This window comes from Plectropomus leopardus, chromosome 1 (assembly GCF_008729295.1).
Source record: "Plectropomus leopardus isolate mb chromosome 1, YSFRI_Pleo_2.0, whole genome shotgun sequence".
Taxonomy (NCBI): Eukaryota; Metazoa; Chordata; class Actinopteri; order Perciformes; family Serranidae; genus Plectropomus; species Plectropomus leopardus.
In genome coordinates this window covers 31,492,392-31,516,671 of record NC_056463.1, presented here as the reverse complement: position 1 = coordinate 31,516,671, position 24,280 = coordinate 31,492,392, and the positions used below count along the sequence as shown (strand labels likewise).

General features: G+C 41.2%; 1 protein-coding gene across 1 annotated transcript in view; it reads left to right on the top strand.

Moving 5' to 3' along the window:
* Positions 1-21,695, top strand: part of LOC121940976 (BTB/POZ domain-containing protein kctd15-like) — a 32,978-nt gene extending 11,283 nt beyond the window's left edge. Inside the window, 2 exon segments of the mRNA XM_042483665.1 lie at positions 5,649-5,954; positions 17,485-21,695. Coding sequence (XP_042339599.1) covers positions 5,649-5,954; positions 17,485-17,643 — 465 coding nt within the window. The 3' untranslated portion in view covers positions 17,644-21,695.
* The last annotated feature ends 2,585 nt before the right edge of the window (positions 21,696-24,280 follow it).

The following is a 24,280-nucleotide window of genomic DNA, read 5'->3' as shown; positions in this document are numbered from 1 at the left end:
TGACCAACTCCTACTCAGACAGGAAGTCTCACTGACAGACAAAGGGCTCACTGGAAGAGCTGTGGCATGTTGGCGCAGTCAAATACATATAATAAGTTCAAGTATACGTGCATCTGTTAGCACACTTTACTGTTTGTGGGCCATTGCATGTGCTTTGACCTGTGTTAGACTACTGAGGCTGCACACCTGGCTCCTGTTTTAGCATTTTCATGAAAGAACTCTGTTTTAAGTGATGCATATACGGTGTATTATGTCCCTCGTGGAACAGAACTGAATGGTCCAAGTACAGTTTCATGGCAACAAAAAATAAAAGAAAATGCTGCCAGGCTTGATATCAATTAATGCTTTACTATGCTAGGCATTTTTAGGCAGCCCAGTCACAAAATTAAAATTTTGCCATGTACAGCAAACCACACGTGTAACATTGGCATGTTTCATTCATAGCGTATGAATGTTTCTAAAGGGACATAGTTTATATTTTTGACGTCAAAATTAGGTATTTTTAATGAAACGTGTTTATTGTGACCAAACTAGGTATTTTAAGCCAAAACATTAATCATTGTGTTGTCACAACAGAAAATTAGAAATTAAAATGTCTGCGTCTGCTATTATCAGAGGCCCCATGATATGACATAACCACAATACTTGAGTCACGGTGCAATATTAGTGCGATTAAAATGTGTTACCATTGCGCTGAGTGTTGCGATAACATATATTGCAATTTACTACCTTTTCTTGAAATGCAAATTATGTCTCCAAAGTGAAACATTCTCATCATCTGTTTAATCTTACAAGATACAGTTTTCAGTCTGTTCATCTTACTTCAATCATTTTATTGCAGTAAAATGTATCTCAGATGTAACTGAAAAAAGCAACTGATGTTATTATTCTAGAAAGTTAATAGGTAATATTAGCAGTTTATATAATATAAAAATATCGCTACTTGGCGCCCAAATATCAATAAGATATTGTCACGTAAAATTTCGGTATTCTGTGCTCTATTGATTTTTCCCCCCACTCCTATTTGCTACATAGGAAACATGCAAATCTTATATTTGTGCTTTTCAGAAATGTACAATGCCAACATTCATCCTGTTTCATGGCAAAAGAAAAAAAATGCTGACAGTCTTAAATAAGACTTTGCACACTCTGGTGTATATAGATGTACATTTACCGTCCATACAAGGTATTTTTAGGTCATTGGTCATGTTTTATATTTTTTTATATGAGCTATGCAAGTTAATCATAATCTCTATTTCTCTATCTCTCTGTCGTTGTCTCAGGTAAAAAGATTGCAGTATTTTTAGGCTAGGAGCTGTTAAAGTTGATATGTATGAAGGTGATATGTAGAACATGTTGGATGTTCCAACATGGAGCACCTGAAGCATTTGACTGAAGTCCAACAAGATGTAAGTCAATTATTTACCCTCGTTCTACCTCTAGTTTGGTCTCCACCACTTTATGTGAAAAATATCTCACTCCATAGCTGCAAAGCGCTCCATCAGCTAGTCATTAACATCGACCTGCTGTTTGGTTAGCATTCAGTAGTTTTGTAAATACTTTTGTTGACTGAAAACAGCTGCCTCTGCTGCTGAAAATCAGGTTGACGAGAGCAGTGAGAGTGATACCAAACAGTGAAGTTGCGGGCCATAAGTCCAAAACAGTGAGCTGAAAGATACTAAATGTTCATCTGCTGATGTTCCTCCCGATGAGCAACCCCTTACACATGTTGTTGATATAAAAAAATATTGAATAATGCAGTGTTACAAACCTTTAAACCAAACTGGTTGCATTACTGGCAAGTTAGTCTCACCCCGCAAGTATCCACACAACCACATGTGGCTTGTCAGAAGTATTATATATTCCGCCTGCAGCTTCTGCCTTTTCAAGGTTTTTATTCAGTGATACTGTTTCCTAGGTGCATTCTACTCTTCACTTCGACTCCACCTTAAGTTGCGTGACCTTTCCACCGGGCTGGCGCTTGTTCATCATTCTCTACAAGGGAACAAGGCGAGGCCAAGCCATTCAGAGCCAGGGGCAAACTCTCCGGGCCTCACGGATAGTCTGAACGAGAGCCAAACCTCAGACAACAGAACATGACATGAAAGCCCTGCATATTTTCAGCAAATGATGGCCTGACTCAGTACCGATTAGTTTTTCCCTTCTTATTCATGCTTTTTCCCTCCCTTCCTGTGAAGTCTTGACAGTCCAATCAGGCGCCACGGTTGAGGAGAATGCATTGGACTTCATTGTTTCAACTCATTATGATCCCCCCGCATAAGCCTGTGTTGATCTGCATACCTTTCAATTTGCGTGAAGCCGGGGAAAAAAAATGCAAATAGTGCGAGGCGGAATTGAGCATGTCCTTATCTGAACACAATCAGGCTTGCCGTCGCCCGAGGGCTGGGTCTGTTCTGCTGCTGGCAGCCACGGCGCTGTGTGTTTTGCTAAATCAATGTGAAAGTCTGAGCAGAATAGGAAAAGAAATTTTTCAGCCTACATCAGTGGAACAAAATATTCACTATTAATATCCTCCCTCATCTCATTATTCAAACTACAATTAATCACAAGAGTGTAAGCAATGCTCAGTCATATTGAGGGCATGGTTTTAAATCGTTAGTGGTTTGTGCGTTGGTTTACGCTTTTGTATTGCACTTTAAATCAATAATGCTTTGTTTCTTTTGGTATCAAATCCTAAAAAATAATCAGAAGGAGCTTATGTTTCTATTTTTTGTGGATGCTGTATATAAGATTTCATAGAACTGGATGGATTTTTTGGTGTAAACCTTTACTTGTGAGGCTTTATTCATTTTTTTTGTCCAAAACTTACAGTAGGTCTTTATCAGTCCTCCCTCACAGTGACACTTTCCATCATTTTCTTCCTCCTCTTCTCTTTCTCTGTCTCTCCCTCCCTCTGTCCTTCCCCGAGATGTTGCCTTGCCGGTGGGCGATCAGGTCGGATCATTATTTTGAAGCTCAAACGGGCTGTCTGGACACAGGATTGGGGGATGAATTGTCTCGTAGAGCTGGCAGCAGTAGCAGCAGTAGCAGCAGCTCCAGTAGCCAGGACGGAGCTGTTGGCCCTGTCTCCCTCTCATCCTCACCTCAGCGCTTAGGATTACTCTGTTGTTTTCTGCACTGCTCAGGATGACTAAAGTGCCTCGCAGACAGACCCCTGTTAAAAACATATCCATCCATGGCTTCAGACCTGTGAAGGATGAGGAGCTACACTTTGATACAGAGAGCTGCCTGAAGGGGAGCGTCTCAGTATGAGTTTTGTCAGCTGCAGCAAGAAGGCCAGGAGAGAAAAAGACAGGGAGAAAAGGGAGAGAAAAAGGGAAAAAAGGACCCCCGTCCTTCCCTCTTTCGCATTCTGAAATCTTAAATATTAGACCGTCAGCTTAAGATGTGTTGCGTCAACGCTCGTCCAGATGGAGTTGTATATGGGTGTCGTTGGCACGCCTCAGATGAAGGCACCGTTTAGATGATGGGGTGAACTGGCGAGGGAGGATTTTCAAGGCTAAGGAGTCTGACAGAAGCAGCAGGGTTAATGAATATGCTGTTTGCTGCCATGCTCTGTTTCTAAACCCAGCAGTTATGAGGAGGGAAAGGGGGGAAAACTCTTTCTAGATCAGGGGCTCCCTGGCAGCCCTGGCACCCAACACCCATAGACACCAATGATGCAGACTATATGAAATATATATTGTTTCTGCAGAGCAAACACTCAGTGTCTCACTTTTCAAGGGTGTTTAGACTTTGCACCAACATGAGCAACCCATCTGTATAAATATATGTAACAAAGTGCGCATCAGTTGTTTGCTTTGGTTTGACAGTGTCCACGCACCAAAACAAACTACAGCCAGCAGCTAAAAAAAAAATACATCATGTAAGAATAAACCCTGAATGGCAGTGATGGAAGTTCAGAAACAAAGAATGTATTAAGCTGTCATTCTTTGTCACTGCGGAACACTAATCAAACATAGATTTATTAATTACTAATTGTTTAGCGAAGAGATTTGCAGCATTTAGGTGTAACCTAATTAAATCTTGTTCTAATAGGAGCTTAACATCGGGCCACAAGCCTCATTAACATAAAACTCCCTCCATGTGAGGAATACATTAAAATGCTCCTTGGCTGATGATTGTCCTCATGTTCACTTGCACATATCTTTTCCTCACCTCCTGTCTGCCTCCAATAGCGAAACCTCCGCCTCCCTGTATTTTCTATGGTAGTGGTGAATGATAGTGCCATCTGGTCTTGTGGGAAATTAGAGGCAAGAGCGCAGGGGCAAATGGCCCCCAGCAAGCCCTGCCCAGGAGGGAGAGGCAGGCAATCTGCTGCAGACTGTCTGCACACAGGAATGCACTTCACTGGAGCCCTACTGACGGCCTTTCTGGAGTCAACTCTCTGAAACATGCTAAAGGCTAGCGCAGCTCTGCCAAGAGCTACTGTGGAGGAGAGCTGCAGCATGGCTATGCTTTGTTTATTGAGAGTGTTGTCCTGCTGGTCGGAGGCCATCCCCCGATCTTGGTTTATTGTTCTTCTTTCCAGGAGATATGTTACATAGTACAAGTGAGATGCTAAAACACTGCTCTGTTTTTACATTTATAGCCATTAGATTAACTTCACAAGGACAAAAGTTGTATTTTTACATTTTTATTTGGGGTATTTGTCTGATTTTTTCCAGATCAATTTACCCCAATTGCAGCAGTAAACTATTACTGCCTCTTCACATTCCACCTCACTGTGATGTGTATAAGGTGGAAGTGTGGAATGGGGCAACAGAGTTGTCTCCCCTTTAAGGCGACATCAGAGGTAGAAACAGAAGAAATCATGTCTGTAAAAACTAGAGCGTTGCAGACTTGTATGTTATGCTGTATGTCACACTAGAGGCTGTCAATGTTGTGTTTAACGTTACGTCTGTCACTCCCCTTTTGAATCCACAATGCCGGCATACTGTCTAAAATCACACATTGAAGTGGTATGATGCCGCTGTTGTTTGGTTCTGTAAGGAAATGCAAGGGAGGAATGAAGAGGGGAATTCATAGTGGCCCTATAGCGCAATCTCTGTGTATGAAGGGCTAACATGTTGACATTACAAGAAACCTCAGTAACATGTTTATGTGTCAAAAATATGACCCTTTGCACTCCTTAGTAATGGTTTCTTGTCACAGATAGTATTGATGAAGGACACTGATATCTGACATACACACACACACATTTAAATGTTTACTAAAATATTCAGAAATTTTGTTGGGTATTTTGTGTATATTCATCACGGTGCAGTTATTTGTTTATTCCTCCATGCATCCTTATACCACACAGTTGGTGTTTCACTACTGCAGAAGGGTCAAAGTGCAGATGCAGCCAGAAGAACACTCCTGGAGTAATTAGTGGTTAAGTGTCTTGCTCAAGGACACTTTGTCATTAGTTGCTGTAGGGTAGAAGCTATCAGGATACCCTTTAAATATACCTTCTACTGCCATCTTAATGTTTCATAATACTGTATATGTGTAGGATTTTGTCCGGATGACCTTGGTGATGAACTGTAATGCAGTGAAACTCACAGTGTGTTAGTCACACATATAGCCAAGAGGGCCGTACACAACCTCACTGAACTCATCTCCATGCTCATCTGCCTCTATAGGACTTCCACCTGCTGTACGAGGAGGCTCGCTATTACCAGCTGACGCCCATGATCAAGGAGCTGGAGCGCTGGAAGCAGGAGCGCGAGCAACGACGGATGGCGCAGCCCTGCGACTGCCTGGTGGTTCGCGTCACGCCCGACCTAGGAGAGAGGATTGCCTTGAGCGGTGAGAAGGTGCTCATTGAGGAGATCTTCCCTGAGACCGGAGACGTTATGTGTAACTCAGTCAACGCCGGCTGGAACCAGGACCCAACACACGTCATCCGTTTTCCCCTCAATGGCTACTGCAGGCTCAACTCAGTCCAGGTAACACAACACTAGACACCCTGCTTAGCAGCACACACATTTTCCTGCTATATTAGTGGTTGTAGCAAGCAGCACAGTGTTTTACAGGATATTATAATGTCATTTTGGATATGCAACTACCATATACTATTTCTCTGGGATGGAGTGGTATTCCTGATTTCTGAATCAAAATTCTGAATAATAATATCACTGTTCATGCACTACCAGATACTAAGTTCATTTTGAGAATATTACAGGAACATTATGCTGTGATTGAAATAGCTACACAGTAAACTAAAGTAATGGTGTGAAATGTAAATGTGCAAACCAGACAGAAAGCAGTGAACTTTATTCTTAAGCCTTTTTTGTGTGTATTTTTTAAAATCCCTTATTTGAGTCCTGAGTATAATGCATCAAAAACAATAGAGACAGTTATTAAAAGGAATACCTCAACACTCAAATGATCATTTGTGTATCAATAACCTACCCGTGTGTTACGTTTAGTTAATAAGGAAAACTTTCTTTTTCTCACATGCCTCTGCAGTGAAAGAAAAATCCCCAAATGGAGAAAATTTGTGATGTATTGAAATCAAAGAAGCAAAACTACATCCCATCATTTGTTCACAAACCTTCACACTACTCATGCAATATAATCAAAGTCTCATTTATCCAGTTGTATGATCAGTATTTTCCAAACCCATGTTTTTGTTTTTCGCTAATTCCTTTCTATTTAACCAGAACTGAAAGTGATACTTATCAATGCTCTCTTCAAAGCCGGACTCCATTGACAAAAAACAGTTATTTAGCCTAGCTAAACACAGAAGCTGCTGGTCTATTGCTGTCTATTACAGTTAGATTTTTTAAGGTATTGTTTGACTTTGGTGTTTTAAAGGATTGGTTCAGATTCAGCAAAGTCACTAACACAAGCAAACTACAGATCAAAGCAGCGGTAGATCAGCAGCTCTTGTTTTCAGCAAGGTTAAATTATTGGGGGTTTTTTCAACGGAGTTTGGCTTTGAAGAGAGGAAATATAAATCTCAATTTAAATTCAGTTTGGTTCACTAAGGTTTAAGAAAAAATGCATCGGTTTGGGATCTACTGAGCATATGATTGAAGAAATAAGATATAGATTATATTGCAGGAGTTGAGTGTAAGGATGTTTTGATAAACTGTTGCAGTTGTTAAATCTGGACCGCTATGACTTCAATTCATCAAGAATTTTCTCAATTTTTGGATCATTTATTCAGTGAAGGCATGCAAGACAAACTGTGCTTTCTTCATAAATTTAACATAACATGAGTTGAGTAACTGATATACAAATACTCATTTGTATAATGTTAGTATTACTTTAAGTTGCCAAGTTGGAGGCAGCACAACTTGCTTTCTTATACAAAGTTGGTTCCAGTGCCAGTATTCAGTCAGTGTCATGTCACTATATAGGTTATTATACTGCACGTTATTTCTGTAGTTCGGAGGCTACACAGCTTCAGTCCAAAAGAGTCAGTTTGACGAACACTGATAGGCTTCCTAATATAAACTGTATTTCTACCTTGAGGTCATTAGCTAGGTCTTTATTTCATCCATGCCTCACATATTCTATGCATAAGGAAATGGGGATAATTATTTAAAATCCACAGATCTTGTTTTGATTTTGAAAAGAAACCCCAGTGTTCTTTTTATCTCGACACTGTAGTTCTGCATCCATTTGTTTGATTTGGCACTGTTGGTGTTTCACAGCTTCAGTCCCGTCTTTGAGGTCAGCCATAGGACGCAGATTCCACAGAGAAACTTTCCTGCCAGTCAGTCAACATGATTTGTGGCCTTGTGTACACTCTGCATGTTGCCACAGCAGAGACTTTTTTGCTTTTATTTATCCAGCAAAGGATTTTGCTGAGCAAGCAAAGTATTTTTCACCTTCAACATTTTCACACACTTAAACACCTGTCTGGAATTTGTACTGTACAACCAGAGCATTGATGGCTACTGTACAGCTCCACTGGTGTTACTGAGCTTTAGCTGCCTAGCGTAGCGTCTGCTGAGGGGCTGTCGCTTGTTCACTGTATCAATACAGATATTCTTTTTCAGTTTGCAGGTCCCCAGGCAATATAAAGTCTTTTTTCGTCATTGTCCATAAGATAGGATTCCACCTCAAAACTTTGCTTTAAGGCAGTTGGCATGATGTGCGGCCCTCGGTAGTGCGTTTTGCCACGGTGGCAATAATAGCTCGTTGTCACTAACTGAGATAATAGCTGCTCAGATGGAGCTACAGTCAGTTTGTGGAGAGATTACCAGAGGTAATGGCAGGTGTGCACAGTGTGTGTAGTTTTTCCATTATGTCGAAAGATGGACTTACACAGCTTACAAGTGGCTCTTGTGGCTATAGCATGATGTGAAATCTGAGCGTGACATGTGCTTTGTGGCATAGTGTGACTGTTTATTGCTTTACAGTTTTCAAACAGGTGGGCTGACTGAGACCATGTTTAAAGGGACAGTTCACCCCAAAATTAAAAAATACATATTTTCCGTTTTACCTGTAGTGCTCTTTTTCAGTTTCAATTGTTTCGGTACGAGTTGCCAAGTGTTAGGGATATCAGCCATGGAGATGTGTGCCTTTTCTCCAATATAATGGAATTAGATGACACTCAGCTTGTGGTGCTCAAAGCGCTGAAAAGATACATTAGAAAACCTTGAAAGCAATGTCTCTTTCCAGAAATCATGACCAAGTTACTCAAGATAATCTACAGACCTTGTTTTGAGCAGTTTCGTGTAGGAACTATTTTCGTTCTCCTGAACTACATCCTCCAACCATGCAAAAAGGAGGATACAATTAGTGTTTACATCTTTTGCTGTCACAAGCACGAGCCTCCCTTCCATTAGTGTATGCATGCTTCCATCTGTGCAGTGACACAGTTGGTGGTCTTACATAGTCCCCTCTTGGACTGGCTCTCAACAGGGTTTGTGGATCATCTTGAGTAACCAGGTCATGATTTCTGGAAAGAGACATTGCTGTTGTTTTTAAAATGTGTCTTTTTTTGGCACTTTGAGCCCCACAGGCCGAGTGCCATCTAGTCCCATCATATTAGAGTGAAGGCAGACAAGATTGATAAATGGCACTACAGATAAGAAGTAAGTATTTGATATTAGGTATGTGTTTTTGATTTGGGGGTGAACTGTTCCTTTAAATCCAGGTTGACTACTGTGTGAAGTAAAGCAGTAAGATGTTAAAAACAACTTCAGAAAACTAGTTTTACAGTTGTGTTACCCAGAGAGGTCTGCGAGAGGGAGAACGGGGGGAAACATAACAGCCTCACACCACAGGCTCGATATAACACACTTCAGCGCCCACAGCTACGAACAGGCCAACACATAGAGGAGCCTTTTCCCCCCTCCAGCACCCAGAGGGAGCCTCTCCCAGGCAGGCTAGCGCGCTCTGACACCTCCACCTCCCTCCTGCCAGTGCGAGAGACCACCTCCAGGGAGGAGAGGCGAGCGAGCGGGACAAAGCACGTGTGGACTGCGGCCATGTTTTCCTGCGAAAAAATGAAGAAGAGGAATAGAAAGGGGGGGAAATGATATGCATAATTTACGCTTTACTCCTTTTTAAGACACAGCTCCTTTTTTAAAAAGACTCCAATATAACACCGCTCAAGGCAATTGAAATACACGTATTGCATTTTTTAATACCATACTTACAATTTCTCAAACAGCCTAAACCGGTTTATACTTCTTTTATAGATTTTTAAATGACTTGCAATATAATTAATTGGCCGCATCAACTAACACAACATTTTCCCACTCTGTTTACCAGTGAGACTGGTTATGGGATGTGAGCACGTCTGACTAACATGGTCTGAAAGGAGTTTTTATTGTTTAGGTTTTTATTGGGTTGCTCCTCTGAAGGCGAGGTGAGCCGAAAATCCTCTTTTCAGACAAACTGCTAACAGAGAGGGGAGCTGGATCTTCAAGGTTTCCTGTAAGCGTTGCTCCCTTTTGTCTCGCAGTATGGCCTCACAGTGAAGGTGGTGTTTGGCGTTTTTGTCTCTTGCTGGATCCTTTAAGACACACAGATACATAAAAATCTGTTAAAAAAAAACCAAAAAAAAACAAAGGCGCAAACACACACACATATGCAAGCACAGTAGAGGGGCCCGGCTCATTGAGTCGATGTAGATGAGGACACAAGGAGCAGATGGAGGTGTTTTTCGGTGTAAGGGGAGATTTTTCTAAACAACTTACTCATTCTGTCCTCTTTCATTGTTGCGTGAAGGTATGAGAAGGTTAGGAAAATAATCCTTGTCTTACCCGCCAGACAATAAGCCTCTGATCTGATTTCAGCCCTGGACCCCAACCCAGGGGAACACACACACGACCACACCCTGCCCATAGAGAAAGACCAAAGAGAAATAGGAGGAGGAGGGGGGACGGGGCAGATGGAGAGTTGTCTGGGACAGAGTGTTTATGACTGGACTGGTTTTTGAAGAGGTCTTGACAGAAGAGAGATGTGACAACTTTTACTCTCTTTTCATTTTTTGTTATGTCACTAGTGTGGAGAATTTATTTTAGTCTCAAATGATTTTATTGAAGTTAAGGTACTGTTGCTGTCTTGCCCAAGGCTTGAAACCTGCTAGACCTTGTGATACTTTGGTCACAATGAGATAACATGACATTTCTCAATACTTTACTGTACACCAAGCACAGCAACCTCGTTTTTGCAGTCTATTCTTCGTTTTTTTATTCACTTAAAGATAAAGGAAAACCCCTGAGGTCAGTGAATTTGGTAATACTTCTGGGGGAAACATCTCATTTAATTTATTATTTAAAGCATTTCAAGGATTCTCTTTAAGGCTTTTTTAGTATTAATTTCATTATATCATCTTGTATTTACAGATAGAAAAATAACAATTTTAACTGTTTGTATCAGTATACAGAAAAGATATCTTGGAAGGAAAGTCTTCAAGTATACTGCAAATTTAGCCCCTTCTCATCTTGTGTATTCAAATGTGAGAGAGTGAGAATAAACAACTCCACCTTGGCGAGTGATTCTCCATGAAGTCATGACTGGAATTTAGGGAATAATGCAAACCACCTGCGCTGTGATGTAGATCCAGCGGAGAGAAATGGAGAGCAGCAGAGGCACTTAACGGAGGGAAAACATTTAGCCAAAGAGCCACAGAGGTGTACACACACGCGCGTCCCAGAGCTGCAGCCGGGCCTGCTGCTCCATACATCACCATGATGAAGCACTCAGATCAGACCAGAGCCAATCCGTCCTTCATCAATGTGACAGCGGAGGCAGTCGTAGAGAAGGGCCCCCTGTCCCCCCGCTGCCCAGGCGGGGAACGCAACACGTCGCAACACTCTCTTACATGTCACACTGCCACTCCATCAATCCTGTGCTGGGTGGAAAGAGAAAGCACAGCTCATCAGAGCAGACAAGGCCACACACACACCTCAGCTGTGCTCCTCAGTGGCAGAACAAGACGTTAACACTGCTGTGGTTAGGGGTCTCTGTGCTGCCTGTGTGGCTCAGTGGGTGGAGAACAGCATCAGGCACTGAGGCCCAAAAGACAGCAGATTAACCTGCACTATGGTGAGGGTAAAGAGTGGACTAAAATGCCTGCTGACAGCATCAGCACTTGGTGCCAAAAAAAATGTTTTAAAAAATGTTTTTTGTAGGTTAGGTAGTGGAAAGTAGACCTCTCAAAGTGTGACCCTGGCTACAGCCAACTGGAGATATAAGACACCTGGAAGAAAAAGTAAGAATGAACAAGAGAATTAGTCAAATGTTTTCCTAGTTCTTGCGCAGGTTTAGTTCAGTTGTGTAGGATTTAGTGGTATCTAGCAGTAAGGACGCAGAGCTGAAACGACACCAAAACATGGAAGGTGGCTATAAACGGCTCATTGTAAGTCAATGAAAACACAAGTCTTATTTTCAGGCAATTATAAACCAATGAAAACATAGTTATGAATATTGTAAACTATTTTTGCCAATAGATGCCTCTAAATCCTATGCACTGGACCTTTATGTAGAAAAAATAAACTTGATATGAAATATAGTGCTTTTATCCATATATTTTAACAATTACAAATAGATCAAAATGAGTGTAAAAGAGAAATCATAAGTTTTATGCATGCATAGGTTTTTCACATACAATACGTCTTGCAATCCAAATGTAATGTAGGTAATGTAATGTATCAGTGAGGAAAGCAGTACTCAGATCGACTACTTAGGAAAAAGTGGCAATTTCACTACTCTGTTACATGTGTGAAAATGGTTGTAGTTCCCCTTTATATTATCAAAAGTAAAAGTACTCATATCTCAGAATGTCACCAAAGTGTTATTTAATGTTTTATATTTGAATCATTATTTCTGATTGATTACTGTTTTGGCAGCATTTTATTGTTGCAGTTGTTTGAGCTGGAACTAATAATGACTTCATACACTTTACAGTAGTTTAATTTATAATTCTGTCATATTTGAAGAGCTGATCATTTATTTTGTACGTAAAATATGAATCTGCAAAGTGCAGCTGTAACCATTGCTGTTAAATAAATGTAGTGGCATAATAAGTATTCAAGTAGAATAAAACTGTAAGACTCAAGATAAATACAAGTACCTCAAACCGTCAGGTTGTGTGAGATCCTTCATCCTCACATGCTCGAGTCTGCTCACTTTAGTCTGAGCTGTACTTGCAGTCCCTCAGAGGACTGACCTAACCCCAAATACCTCTGTTCCCTGTCTGCCTCGGTAGGTATTTACACTGCCAGGGTTAGGGGTTGCATTGCCACAAGGGTCACCCAAATTAAATTACTGTGCGAATTCACACTACTTAAAGACACTTTAAATCAAAGTGTCCATTTGTAATGGTGAGCTCAGCCCTGTCAGCCCCACAAACACAGCCACTTGATAAATGTGCCGCAAATGCTATAAGAATATATTACACTGCCAAAGTGTTTTTGTCGCTTGTGATTCCTTAAAAAAGCTGGCAGATGGCTCGGAGAATTAGAAAGAGTCGGAGCTTCTCGGCTGTTTTATGCCAGATGCTTGCGATAAGCGGAGGATACGATGCAGAGACTGCGGTTAGTGCTTCTTGTCACATATTAAAGACTGTGCATAGTTAAACAAAAGCGAGACCCTGTTGCCCCCGGAGTGCAGCGCCCATCACATGCTACACTGTGTGTGCGTGTCATACGTGTCAATCAACTCTGAGCCCTATGCCATGAGGAGCAAATGGCTTCCAGCGCCTCCTGAGAGGTGATGCGAGTATGTGTGTGTGCACTCCGGTGGCCATCAATATTGCATCGTGCTCCGGTTTCCAGCCCTCATCCACTTTGATTCCTGCCCCACCATCTTTGCAGTGTTGGAAATATATACGGTGCTGGGAGGTTAGAGGAGTGAGGCTGATATATCCCCTCCTCATCCCCGTTGCAACCCTCGATTGAGTGGCAGCTCAGTGAGATGATTACATGTTGAATGGTGTGTTTTGGGGGCAGATCCCTGTGCAGCCAAGTCGACCCCGTAACAGTGAGAATGGGTTATTATGTTTCAAATACATAAGGATCACTTGGGATGAAGAGAGACACTTTTGTTCAGCTTTCTACTCCGATCACAGGCAGGACAAGAATACAAGAAGTGCTTGAGTTCAGGGTGGAACTAGCAAACTTTGGGAAGTATTGACATCATCTGTGTTCTGAGTTTTATTTTTTGAGAACAATAAGGTGGTGACATATTTCAAGCACAGCGATACTGAAACTCTGGGAAGGTCTTTTAAGTTCAGAGTAGCACACATGAAAAGGAATAATTAGCTGTAATTCCATTTCATCCAAATCCTCATGCTTGGAATAAAACTTCAACCAATCGGATTGCACACATGCAACTTGCTGTTGGAATATTTTGCTATGGTTTTGCTCAAGTGAGGCAAAAAGTAAGCAGAGAAATCTGCATAAGTTCAACATAAGCTGGGATCTGAAAGCCTGCAGTCACAAGTATGTTATGCTGAACTGAGCCACCAGGACATGTTTGAGCTTTTTAAGAGGGTGCTTTACTCTGTGTCGTCAGCTGGGATTGATTTCAGGACATTGTCCCGTGGACATCGAAACCTTTTGCTTGGATACATCTTAATTATTCAGTGTATTGTTTATTCCCCCGTGGCGCTAATTCAGTGTGTCAAACTGAATGTGAAGTGTTTTTTTTTTAATGGCTTCTTATAGTCATTACAGTATCCTTGAATCAGTTAGCTATCTATAATAATATCCTTAAGTCTTTTGTGTTGCCATGCATTAATGATAAAAGTGTTTTCAGACTATCTTTATTGATCAGGCCATTCTCCTCTGTGACCAAATTCATTGCCGAACATGACAGTCCCACATGCGTTAAGAGATGATGGGGGAAAATGCAATGTGATGCAATGATCAAAGAAGGCTATGTAATATCATTTCCATAATCGTTAGGCTCCTCCGTCGTCTGTCATGGATTTGGGAGTGTTTGATGCTTGGGCAGGTCTCTTAATTAGCCATCCTCACCATCAGCTGTCTGCCGCCCCTTCTGTCTCACAAATTACAGAGTTTGTCGTCGTCGTATGGCCAGAGGACGAAAAAGGAGGGGGGAGGAGTGGGGGTAACTTTTCCAAGTGGTCCTTTCTGCTTACAAGCAGCATGTCAGCCTACATTTTAGTTTTAATCAGGAAGTTAGGTGGTTCAGGTCTGTTCAACAAGTTTGTGTGTGTTATAATTTGCATTTGTAAGTTTGCACAAATCATATCTGTGTGTATGCGCTCTCCTCTGTTGTGTTAATTCCCAGTCAGGGGAGGATGCAGCCCCTCGACCTGGAGGACTAAATGCCCCAATTTAGCCCTCCGATGGAGCCCTAGCTCCTGTAATTAGAGAGGTCACCCTGTGCCATGAGTGTATGTGTCAGTGTGTCTGTTTGGGCGTCTGAAGAAACTGATCTATTTTGTGTGAACTTCTCAGTATCTGACAGGGAGGGTTAGCCCTCAGCAAGACCTTTCATTTCCATGCGCTGCACACTCCATTAAAAAAGACGGGGGGGATAAGTAAATACACAGCACTCCTCGCATTGAGATTTAGACATACCCCTCCAAATAAAAAAACAACATCCCACAAGGATTATGGCAGATGAGAAGAGAAAAGTGATCTTCACATGTTTGTGTATGACCTGCATTTGGACTAGAGTGTGTGTCAATGCCCAGACTGGAGGGATAACATGCATCCCTGTCTCCTGTTCTCTCCCTGCAGCACCAACACTTTGTCCTCACACAGATCACCCATAACTCCCTATCCTCATTCCCCACACGTCGCACTCTCCTTCGCTCACGGACCTCAGTTCTCCTCTCACTTCTCCTCTCACCCCGGCCTCATTACTCAAATTAGGAGCTCCAGTAATCACCGCGCTGAGCTCCACTCAGCCCTTAACACACCTCACTCACACTCGGCTCTCCTCATCCCTTTGAGCTCATGCCCTCGGTTCAGTAGCCAATCCAGCACAGGCGCCATGAATATTGCAGAGGTGGTGTGATGTCGGAGTGCCCTGTGGTTTTATTCCATCACTATGTGTGATTGAAGGAGGGGGGAGGTTAATGACACATGGTGTATGTTGTGACTGATGAAGATCTGAGTGTGATGTGAGGAGGGATGATGATGGTGAAGTGATACCCATCCAAGACTTGTATTTCCTGCTGATGATCAGCTGTTGAAAAAGCACCCTTTAAAACTGCTGTAAAGATATCACTGAACTTTCCTACAAGTCATCATTAGTTTTTTAGAGGAAATGACTGTGGACTGATTCTGTTTGGAAAAGCACACAGAAAAGCATTTATCGCTAAAAAAAAAAAAAAAAAAAGTGCTTACATTCAGTAGGCAATTTGTCAATTTTAATATAGTTTAAAGAATATTATAGATCCAAGGCAACAAACAGGTTTGAACTACCCATGGAAAAATTGTAAAAGTCTGTCTGTTCTTGGATAAAAGCTTTTCTCTCTTTAGAACAAACCATGTGAAATAACTTAATAACTCAGAATGGACAGATTTGATTGGCTATTTTAAAATCGATACTTTACAGTGCATTCAATTGGTCTGTAAGTTTTGTGGGTTGCTAAAACAGTGCTATATTGGCTAGAAAAGCGGTGCTGTTTAAAACAGAAGCGCTCTGTCAAAATTGAATAACTGCTCATTATTTACAAGTTATAGGTCTGGGGCCAGGACAAGGTTTGGGTGTAGACCTGGACTGTGAGCTGCCTCCCAGTGACCTTGGGGGGAAGGGATGGAGAGAGATGACAGATTAACAAGCAGACATGCATTTTGGTCATTCCCCCCTCATATTGCCTACTGTTTTCATTAAAATACAACTTGATGATGGCGGTGTAAAACCCCACCATCATTGTCTTTGACAGGTTGAATTTCTTCAGCTGTCACAGGAAGTGCATCCCCTGCTGGACTTTCTTGATGAGGGAGCTGATGTTCAGCTCCCACTTGAGGTCCTGGGTGATGATGGTCCACAGGAGGCGGAAGAACTCCACAGTTGAAACTGGGGAGTCACAGAGGGTTATTGGGCAGGGGTAGCAGCAATCCTTCTGACGTCCGCTACCATCTCCACTGTCTGCAGAGCATTAAGCTCTAAGTTGTTCTTGCTGCACCAGGTCATCAAATGGTCAACCTCCCACCTGCAGGCGGACTCAGCCCCACGAGAGATGAATTCAATGAGGGTGGTGTCGTCCACAAACTTGAGGAGCTTGACAGACTGGTGACTTGAGGTGTAGCTGTTCGTGTACAGGGAGAAGAGGAGGGGAAAAAGAACACAGCCCTGAGGGGAGCCAGTGCTGATGGTTTTACTGTCAGAAACATGCTTCCCCAGCTTCACCTGCTGCTTCCTGTCAGACAGGAAGTCTGTGATCCACCTGCAGGTGAAGTCAGGCACGTTCAGTTTAGATAGCTTGTCCTGTAGCAGAGCCGGGATTATTGTTTTAAAAGCAGAGCTGAAATCCACAAACAGGATCCTAGCGTAGGGTTCCTGCTGAGTCCAGGTGCTTGAGGATGAAGTGGAGAGCCAGATTGACAGCATCATCTACAGACCTGTTGGCTCTGTAGGCAAACTGCAGGGGGTCCAGATAACAGATTAACAAGAGACATGCATTTTAGTCATTTTTCTAACAAGGGGTATGGCGTCCCCCCTCGTATCGCTTACAGGATTGCATTGAATAGGTGGACCTTGTTCAGAGCTGACAGGACACAAGACTCTGATGCAAATTTAAAAAATACACTGCAGGAATTGAATGATGCCAGTAACATGTCCAAACAGCCGGATGGATTTTTCATATTAGGTGGTGATTTTAATCAACTCATTCTTCAACTCCAAAAACGTAGCAGGGTCAAGGACAAATTGTAATTTCATTTTTAAAACTATGTTTAAAACATGACTCACAAATCTATCTTGTACCTTTAAGTAATATTTCTCAGGTAAATTTAGCTTTATTGACAGGGCAGCTCTGCTATTTATGCCCTTTACTCTCTTCCTCTCTCTTATCTCTTTCTTTAGGTTCTGGAGCGTCTTTTCCAGAAAGGTTTTAGCGTGGCAGCATCTTGCGGGGGCGGCGTGGACTCATCCCAGTTCAGCGAGTATGTGTTGTGTCGTGAGGACCGGCGGAGTCTCTCTATCAACACACCCATCAGAATAAAACAGGAACCCCTGGACTAGAGCATTCTGGGTGAGGGACAGCAACCCACCCCCCCACCTCCCAATTCTCCTTCCATCTTCTCACACCACCCTGCCCTGCCTACTCCTGCCCCATCCCACAACCACCCCCAGCATACCTAAGTATTAGCAGAGGCTTGTTAACCTCGCCAGCTCTGCAAAACTCTAAGGGGAATGTAGTACCAAACAAAGGAAAAAAGCATCAGCAGCAAAAGCTTTTGATTATGTTGAATAACGCCCAAAGAATCTGGGACTGTGATGAAAACAACGGCGACACATGGACTCAACAGCAGCTCACTTGAACCATTTTAGGTTGATTTTTTTGCTCTTCTTCTTATGAAAAAGGTGTCCTGACCCTTTTGGAGTGGCACAACTGCTTCCTCCATGAATCCCAAATCACTCCACTCCCCAACACACACACCTTGCCCCTCTACCCCTCTTTGAGTGGCGTAACATCCGTTTCTGTTTCTGTATGAGGACCCATGTCTCGCCTGCTGTGGGACAAGAAAGCTTTGGCAGACAGGGGCTGTTAAGGATGACAGGAAGAGGACATAATCCCATCTTGAGAGTCCCCGAAAAGACCCCAATCCCCGCAACCTTCCAACCCCATCCCTCCTCACTCCAAGGCCTTGCTACAGGGCCTCGCTGAAAAACAGCATCGGTCGCCAAACTGATTGTTTATTACAATTTTCATTGTTGTTTCTAAAGTATGTTCTTCTTGCTCCTTTTGCTGTTCTTATCATGACATGGTGTAAACAATTATTATTAATAGGATTATTTTTAATGTCTCTTTTTTCCTTTCTCCAATATGAAGGATGTATGAACGTTGTATTCATTAGGCTTTGAGAGCTTGTGAGGGAGCGTTTCTTGGCAGTAGCTGCAGAAACTCAGATGACTGCGGGCTATGTGGCTAAAGCGATCTGGCTGGCAATGCATTCAGAGCCGGAAAAAAGTCCCATTGTTCAAACGGGGATGGAAGAGAACCTGGATCTTTCAAAATTGTTTATAGTCAGATGTGTAGCACACATAAAAAAGTGCTCTGGAATTTCTGCTTATTAGCTCTAAAACATATCTCGGGTCTGTGATCGCATTCTCTCTCACAGGCACAAACCTTTGCTCGCATTAAGCAGAAGTTTAAGAGTCTGAAAATTTGAAATTTAGTTTTGCACAAGCTCTAAGTGCATTGCAGTTTTGTTGAGTTAGAATGTTAAAGACTTGAGGATCAACGTTTACCAGTATGTCTTATGATCAGCACAAGATGTACTCTAAATGCTTAATGTTTCTTTGCACTTAAACATTTCCTGCAGAGCTATCCCTGCCCTGTTGCCACCAAACCAGTGACCAGTCAAGCTTTTTATCTTCTCATGTTTTTGGAGAGCAGAACAATAATACATAAGGGGTAAGTCTTTTTTTTAAAAAATGGGGTTGTATGAGGTACTTATCCATAGACAGTATATTACGTACAGTAGATGTCAGTCGGCAAGTTTAGAGAAGCAGCATGGAGTGCTACATGGAAGCTAAGCAATCTACCACTGTAAAGGGGTCAGCAACAAAAAAACTCAGTTAAGTGTATGCAATATTAAGTATTTTAATTGCTTCGAATTAATGTCAGACAGTGATTTCAAATGGTAAAATGGAGCTGTTATAGCCCTCTCTTTGAAACCATACTCTATTGAGAAAATCCATGATTTAACAGCTAAACACAGGAGCTGATAGTCTACCGCTGCCACGATCAGTTGGTTTGAATATGTTAATGTGTGACTTTGGCATTTAAAAGACTTGGTTCATATTCACCAAAGTCACACAATAACACACTAACAGACTGATAGAAGTAGCAGTAGAAACACAGCTTTCATATGCAATCTAAAATTGCTATTTTTTGTCAATGGAGTCTGGTGGCTTTGACAAAGCACAGATGGGGAACTGAAGCAGGTAATAGCTCTCCTGTCAGAACAGGCAGATTGACAAAAAGGTGAAGTGGTGAAAAATACTCTCAATATTACGTACACTTAAACCGATATTGATTTTTTTCAGGTGGCTAAAATATGTTTTGTTGCTGAGAACCATTCACCGCAGTGCATTGCTTAGCTTGTTTGTCTGCTTCTCAAAACTGGGCCGACTGCCATCTACTGTATGTAATACACTGACTATAATTAAGTACCCCATACAACCCCACCTCAAAAAATCCTAACTATTCCTTTAAAAACAAGCAAAAGTTACGACAGAACAAATCCTGTAGGTACCAAAGGAGACAAGGTGCCTATTTTGTTGATTGTACAAAAATAGAGGCGTTGTTTCTTTTTACGGTTTATTGCAAAAGACGACGCAGTGCGTGATTAAAAAACTGTGTGAAGGGTACCCACATTTGTTCCTTCAGGCCTCACATCTTCACAGTTTTGTTGAGAATAGCTCACAGTACCTCCACGCAAAGTTTGAGAGACAAAGTCTCTGTTTCAATATTGTCACTTCTAAGCCAAGATTATTTCGACGGTTCTTCACATGTATGTATGGCAGAACCCAAAGTGAACTGTACTCCCAGCATCAGCGTCTTATTCACAAAGAGGCGAGTGGGCGGCATTTACTCTATCCTGCTCTCATTCTTTTGGTCTTATTCTCAACATTTCTGGATCAAAGACAGAAACAAGAAAGGCCAAGTTTTCATGCTTTGTATTTGTGTGTAACTTACAGATGCTGTTTCTTCTATTCTAAAAGACTGATAAAAAAAAGAGATCTGATCTTTGTGAGCTCTGGCATTTGTTTGAGTTAAACTGGGGTTGTTTTTGTAAACTGGTTGTTCATTAAAAAATGGGTGGTAGTTCTGACCATGTTGTCCTAATATCGGCTCTCTCCGGATGGCCGCTGATTAAACAAGGCCAATGAGTGGATAAAGATGAGCTCGGTGTAAGTGTAGCTCCCAGTCGAGTGCACTCCTCCCCGGGGGTCTCTCTCACAATCAAGCCCATCTTTGTTCTGACCTGCCAGTGGCCTGCGCCTTTGCATTCAGTCGCCTCAAAGGGAATGGTCAACCAGGCCTTTCATGTGCCGAGGCATGTTGGGCTCTTCACAGCGTTCTCCACCCCCCTCCGCCTCCCCGAAGGCTCCCTAGCTCAGTGGTGCCAGTAGAAACTTGGGTTGCACCCCCTGCTGCTGTGTCATCCCCATGCCCTGATTTTTCAAAACGTCCTCCTACACTGTGGCTTGCTGGACCACACTGCAACAAACCAAACTGATGAGTCAAATCTGAGCACACTCAGAACTTACTGACTTGACTCTGCTGCTGATCCTGAGAACTTTGATCCAGTTGTTATGAGGTGTTCAAACTCATCTGGGTCAGTTCTCGAGGAAACAGGGGTAAAAACAATTAGTGTTGTACCAAAACCACACATCTGCAAGAATTACTTTTTTCATGGAGGAAGGAAATAAGGCATATTTTCTTACTGATGTGGCATTGGGAAATCACAGAATGGGCTTTTATCAGCTTTAAAAAGCTTAGGGGTCAGGCACATTAGAATAAAAAACAGAAATGGCCTTTCAAACTTGCACATGAAGTGAGAAAAAGGAACAAAAATGCAGTTTGGGGTTTCTGTCTGCAAAAACCAAACCTGGGATGGCCCTTTCGAGTCAACATAAGAGTAGCTACAAAGTGGGACAAACTTGACAGGACTGGAACTTCACAGACATGTTCACACATGCAACCCTTTCAGATGAAGTGCTGGTCAGTGTTTCAGCCAGTTCTCATGGCATTCACTCCACCTCTGAGGCAGGTCACTTGTATAGTTATTGTATATTGAATTATCAGGACTCTGGGTTTTATGGGGACCCTCGTGTTTTTAAGACACCTCTTAGTCCTCTTCACTAAAAGAATAAAAAGAATTCAAAGCATTACATTGTGTACATATGGATTGAAACATTTCAAAGGGTATAATAAGGTGCAAAATGTATATTATTTAAAGTGTTAAAAACAATTAGACTGTGGTATTAAAGGGCATGTGTTCATTTACAGTGTCTCCATTTGACTTTTCTTGCATATTTGCGATAATAAAAGGATGTACTGATGTATATCTGATGTGTATTTCATTGCTGTCGAGTTCTTCCGTTAACCTTTTTTTTTTGCAGCAAACTATACTATGGGATTTTTTTGACATACTATGGTATGGCATTCTTTTTTACATACAGTATTATGGATTTTTGTTTTTGCATACTACACTGTGACTTGGTATAAGCATACTATACTATCATATCAGACTTTTATGGCATACTATACTATGATTACAGGTACAAGCAGCAACACCCGCTGCCCTATTTTTGTTCTCATTCTTCTTCTTTCTTTCTTTCTTTCTTGGTCTTCCTCTTATTTTTTCTGTTAAAAGTGTTCATGGAGCAAAACCTGTAAGACAAAAACTCACCAAAATTGTCAAACTGGTTGCAAATTCCACCCCTTACTTAGACACAAAAAAATACACTCAATGACCTCAAGGTGGCGTAGTAGCAATCATCTTCATGTTTCAGCAATTATCTCAAAAACGGCTTGGCTTTGAGTAAAAATGTTCACCCTATTAATCTTTAAGTTCATTTAACCTTTTCTCCAATAAATTGTAGAATTTTACAACTTTTTCCTCAATTTTCTCTAACTCACTTTTGCAAACTAGGTCCAGGCCATTGGACCAATCATCCCAAAACTTTAGCAGAACCATCTACAGACATTTCTGGTCTAAATGTATCAAAGAAATTTTGATATGTCAATCCGTTTATAGTTTATTTATTTACAAAACATTTGCCCCGAAGTTCAATTTTACATAATTAATCATAAATCAAAAACAATGTTCACAATTGTAAACAAACTTTGTGTGCATGTTTGAATACTTTGTTTGAGCTTTGCAAAGTGTTATTAGGATATTTTGCCACTAGAGGGCACGCAAATGTGAAACGTTTATCTTATTATCACTCACAGGGATATGCACCAACTAGAATCGTGATTTAGTCGATATATAGAATTTAATGAAGATTGAATAAAGTGAGCTTGACTTACTACAATATATCTCCATTTGTACATATCACAAATTTTTGTTGTAGTTTTTTGGCTATTTTGGACAACATACTATCGCATGACTTTTTTATGCCATTTTGGACAACATACTATAGTATTACTTTAGTAAGCTATGTAGGATGACATAGTATAGTATGACATTTTTAGGCCATTTTAGACATGACAGTATGATGTTTACATGCCATTTTGGACAACATAGTATAGTATTACGTTGTTATGAAATTTTGGGCAACATACATTACAATGGCTTTTTTATACTGTTTTGGACAATATACTATATTATGACATTTTTCTTGCATTTGAGACAACAAAAATTAGTATGACACTTTTATGCCATTTTGGATGACATACCAAGTTATGCCATTTTTATTCCATTTTGGACGGGATGTGCATGACGCTTTTATGCTATTTTTGATGACATACTATACTATGACATTTTTATGGCATTTTGGACGACATACTATACATAGACTTTTTTGCATGACATTTCTTCATGATTTTGGACAACATTCTATACTATGATGATTTTTTCCTGATTGACATTTCAAAATGTGACGTTTTTAGACATAATATGCTATGACATTTTCGGCCATTTTTTCAACATGCTAAAGTATGACATTTTTGGCCTTTATTTTTGACATTGTATACTATAAAGTGTCTCTACAACCTATAGTATGTCGTTTTCAGCCATTTATTTAACATGTCAAAATTTGATGTTTTCAACATACTATACTATGGCGTTTTTAGCGTTTTTGACATGTAAAAATTTTTTGACTATAGCTATGGAATTTTTGGTCATTTTTGTGACATGCCATATAGTGGTGTTTTTGGACGGTTTTGCAACATTCTTTTCTATGGTGTGTCTCGGCATGCTATTTTATGCGGTTGTCAGCTGTTTGTGGGACATGTTATATTTTGACATTTTTCGCCATAGTATATGATGGCATTTTCGGTCGTATTTTTAAACATGCCCTATTATGGTGTTTGGGCCCTTTTTGCAACATTTTATGCTATGGCTTGTCTCGACACACTATTTTATGCTGTAGTTTGGCATTTTGGGTCATTTTTTTTACATGCTATATTATGGTGTTTTTGACCAGTTTTGCAACTTTCTATTCTATGGCGTGCCTTGGCACGCAATTTGTGGCAGTTTTCAGCTGTTTGGGACTGTTTTGGGGACATGTCGAATTTTAACATTTTTGCCATTCTATAACCTTGCATTTTGGGTCATTTTGTGTGTTTGTGTTTTTTGCAACTTTCTATGCTATGATGTGTCTCGGTACACTACTTTGGCAGTTTTAATCTACTTTCAGCTGTTTTTGAGACATATCAAATTTTGACATTTTTTGCCATACAATATCCTTGTCTTTTGGGTCACTTTTTTTTGTAATTTTCTATTCTATGGCATGTCTCGGCACGCAATTTGTGGCAGTTTTCTACTGCTAAGACCTGTGTTTGGGACATGTCAAATTTTGCCATTTTTTACCATACTATAGCCTTGTATTTAGGGTCATTTTGTCAACATGCTATATTATGGTGTTGTTTGCGGTTTTTGCACCTTTCTATGCTCTGCCACGTGTCGGCAGGCTATAT